The sequence below is a fragment of the Lolium perenne genome, chromosome 1, assembly GCF_019359855.2.
Source record: "Lolium perenne isolate Kyuss_39 chromosome 1, Kyuss_2.0, whole genome shotgun sequence".
In the NCBI taxonomy this organism is placed as follows: domain Eukaryota; kingdom Viridiplantae; phylum Streptophyta; class Magnoliopsida; order Poales; family Poaceae; genus Lolium; species Lolium perenne.
Genome location: NC_067244.2, coordinates 229576423 through 229580194, shown reverse-complemented (window position 1 = coordinate 229580194; position 3772 = coordinate 229576423). Strand labels below are relative to the sequence as shown.

The following is a 3772-nucleotide window of genomic DNA, read 5'->3' as shown; positions in this document are numbered from 1 at the left end:
GCAAAGCGGCCACGGACGGTGCCAAGTGTGCCCAACGAAGAACAGCGCGAACACATGCGCTGTCCGCGTTGTGTCATTTCAAGTCTAAATTTAAGCAAAAAATATGTCGGCACGAACAAATCAATCACTTTGTGTCATGCCGTTAGGGTAGGAGCAAACTTTTTTTATCCACACTCGCGTAAACAGATAGTTTTGATCCGTTTGCGTGAGGTTGATGGAGATGCCCTTTGCTTACTGAAGTTTGCTGAACGCGCGCGGCTGCCACGATCGTCCGACGTCAAATGTTTATCGGCTGGCGGGAAAGCAGAAGATAGCGCCTTTGCTTGAGACGAAATCCACCGGAGGTGCGCGCCCCGGCCGACGGCCGTACGCGCGCGCGTGTCCTGCCCTCTCGTCACGCGTGGCATGTACCCGGCCAGTGCCGGTGGCGCGCGTCTTTTCATCCGGCCGCTGGCGTCACATTTTGGCCAAGAAGATGATGATACCAATGCCTTGCCCTGCCTCGCGCCGCGGACCGTACAAGGCGTAAAACGAAAGCTTTCGGCGGCCATGTACGTGTACGTACTACGCCGCAGCGAGATCATCCAAAAATGGGGCCAGGACGAGGTGGCGGTACAAACTGCTGACCCGGACCATAGAGGGAATCCATCCGATCCAACAGGGCACCACCAAAAATTCATTTCATTTACAGCGAAGTGGTTGGATCACGACCTCTCTCTCCAAGCCCCACAGCCTCCACTGCCCACACTGAAGAAAATTCAGCAGGCAGCCAGCAGCTGCTGCTGACATGTAGGCTTCCGCTTGGTCCACAGAGTCAGTGACTGTTGGCAAGGCGATGATTATGTCAAAGAAGAAATTCGTTAGCTCCAGAGAATCCTTCACCTCTGCGAAAAACAAACAGCAGTTTATTACTGAGCTGAGGCGAGTGTTGTTGCGAGCCAAGATTCGCGTGGTCACGTGCGCCTTTCGCTCCCACACTAGTATGCTGTAGTAGTAGCCAGTACGTGCTCCTGGTTTGGTTTGGTTGGACACACGCCCTGTTCGTGTCACTTTGCGCGCACCAGCGTGCCTGCCTCCCTCCATTATCATAGCCTCATACCATTTGTTTTTCGATCGATTCCGCACCACCCAGGAGCAGGCAGCCGCAGGGCATCATCATCTTGCTCGCCGGAACACAGACAAGATTGGAAAAAACCACATGTGAGCGAGCCTCGACTAGAGCTACCTTTGAATTTTCCTTTTGGGGAATAGCTTTGAACAGATGGACACTGGCTTTGCTTACCCTAACACTACTTGTTGCTGTTTACTTTTCTTCTAGAAAGGAGGAACCCCTGCACTCTCTGCATTGCATTACAGCTCTAAGAAACAAAGAAGAAGAATAAGAAAATCTATGGAGGAAGAACACTCCCTAGGATCAGTTTCTAAGAAAAACGAGAGCTGAGAAAACGGAGAGAGTAGCAACCAAGCATACAGGTCTCAGGAAAAAGATAAATTAAAATCCGGAGAAACAACAACTCCTCCCTAGGAAAAAGTTTTAGTTTTGGCTGGCTGACTGACTGACGGTTCTTCTTGTTCTTGCTCAAGCTGAATTATTACTGGGCTAAATGCGAAACAATCCTAGGCGCGCGCGCGCGCTCTTGCTCGCTAGCTAGCTAGATGAGCTGCCGGTGGTCGGGGCCAATGCGGTTGCGGATGAGGAACTCGTCCGCCGCCGCGCCGGGCGGCGCCGGCCCGTCGAACAGCAGCGGGCTGGGCACGTGGATGAGGCCCGGCCCGGCGCCAAACTGGTGGTGCTGGTGGCGCGGCTGGTGCTGGTGGTGCAGGAGCATCTGCTGCTGGTGCAGCGTCGGCGGGGTGTCCTTCTGGCGCCGCAGCTCCACCACCTTGCGGTGGGAGTTGGAGTGCACTGACGGCTCGAACGTGGGGCTGGCCGCCGGCCGGTACTCGGGCACCAGCCGCCCGGACTTGTACCGCACCCCGCACGCGTTGCACAGCGTCTTGGGCCCCATGGGCCCCGTCCGCCACTGCGGGGTCTTGTCCGTCTCGCAGTGCAGGCACCTCCGCCCCTCCGCCGCCGCCTGCGCCGCGGCGCTAAGCGGCGCCACCGCGGGGCCGCCGCCCTCCTTCTTCTTGGCAGACGCCTTGGCGGGCCTCTTGTGCGGGAAGGCCTGGAAGCCGGTGCCGGACTCAGACGGCGACAAGACCCCGGACGCCGGGGACGGTGGCGAGGCGGGCGCCGGCGGGAGCACCAGCAGGCGGGAGGACCAGTTGCAGGGCGCCACGCGGGACCGCTTGCTGCGCGCCTTGCCCGGCACCGACACCGGCCCCGCCTCCGAGTGCAGCGGCGCAACGGCGGGCGCGCGAGTGGGAGGCGCCGCCGCAGCCTTGGCCGCCAGCTTCTGGGACGGCGAGGGGATGCCGGAGATGAGCTGCAGCTTGCGGAGGTCCTCGGTGGGGAAGTTGTCGTCGCCGCCCATGTAGTTGGACAGCCATTCCAGCTCCGCCAGCTGGTCGTACTGCGCACCACGAAATTCAGACACACACAATTCAGTCAGTCAGCAAAGCATGGCCGCCGCGTAGCCTAATTAACTCGGCGAATCAATTGCTACCACTACTCGCCACTATCGGAAATGAATCAATCAAATGTTTGGTGTGTGGCAGCTCTGCGGAGTGAGGAGAGCATTGATTTTAGGATGTTGCTATTTCTGGCCCCGGGTTTCGTCGGTTACTATTTACGGGAGGTGCTAAAGAGTTTCCATTATTCATTCACGCCAGAGTTTTAATTGCCGGGAGACGAACGCATTTGACCGTCCAAATGGATTTTCTGATTAAAGAACGCCCCGGAATTCCAACAATTCGACATAATTCATGCGAAGACTAATCGAAAATCGCCTAATTCGAGTAATTAAATAATAAATTAATAAATTGAAAGGGAGGCAGAAGCCTTACCGGCTCGCAGAGGCCGCCGGAGAAGTCGCCGTCGGCGAGGCCGGAGATGGAGTTGCTGCAGCTGTCGACGGCGGTCACCGTCGACGAGTCGGCGGACGCGTCGTTCCCGGCCTCCCCGGCGCCGCCGCCGCCAGCCCCGTCCTCCAACCCCGCCGCCTCCGCCACCTGCTCCTCCTCCTCGTCGTCGTCGCACGGCAGGTCGAGGAGGTCGTCCACGAGAAACAGGTCCCCGGCGCCGGCCTCCTTCTTAACCTCAACCAGCCCGCCGCCGCCGCCGGCCGCACAGTCGGCCGCCGCCGCCGCCACCTCCATGCGCCGCCGCCCACGGAACCAAAACCAAACCAACCAAAAGTCCCTCCTCCCCGGCGAAGCCCTCCCCACCGCTAATTTGCCCGTCGGATTTTTCGCGAGGCGGAGGTGGGGGAGAGAGAAAGAGTAGGGTTTAATCGGGAGGCGTTGGGGAGCGGAGTGGAGGAGAGAGAGGAAGGTCAGCTGGGGTGAACGATTCTTAAGGAGTAAATAAAGCCAGAGAGAGCCACTCTCGCCCTCTGCCCTGGCTGGCCCTGGGCTGCGCTGCGGCCTCTGGTAAAACATGGACGACTTTAAAGGCCGGGTAATTCGGGGTTATCGAGCATTTAGGGCGGTAAGAAATCGCCGATTTATGGAGCGTACGGGGGAAGACGACAACTGTGCATCACACCACACCGCCATTGCATGTGCTCCATCGCCCTCGGTCCATCATCTCTAGCCAAGATCAAATTGATTGCGTTTTTTTTTTCCTTCCAATAATATATGGTGAGTGAGAATGAGCTGCGAGTTTTAT

General features: G+C 57.9%; 1 protein-coding gene across 1 annotated transcript; it reads right to left on the bottom strand.

Moving 5' to 3' along the window:
- Positions 1–1468: 1468 nt before the first annotated feature.
- LOC127326760 (GATA transcription factor 12) lies at positions 1469–3518 on the bottom strand. Its single transcript, XM_051353547.2, has 2 exons — positions 2950–3518; positions 1469–2516 (listed from the first exon to the last, which is right to left on the bottom strand). Exons 1-2 carry the CDS (start codon positions 3259–3261, stop codon positions 1653–1655), a joined length of 1176 nt encoding a protein of 391 aa, XP_051209507.1. The 5' UTR covers positions 3262–3518; the 3' UTR covers positions 1469–1652.
- Positions 3519–3772: the final 254 nt, after the last annotated feature.

Excerpts from the sequence above, each read along its gene's own strand:
- LOC127326760 (XM_051353547.2), bottom strand. The coding sequence starts at position 3,261 with ATGGAGGTGGCGGCGGCGGCGGCCGACTGTGCGGCCGGCGGCGGCGGC. Across the intron at positions 2,517-2,949 it reads CCGGCGGCCTCTGCGAGCCG|TACGACCAGCTGGCGGAGCT; the intron begins GTAAGGCTTCTG and ends CGTGGTGCGCAG.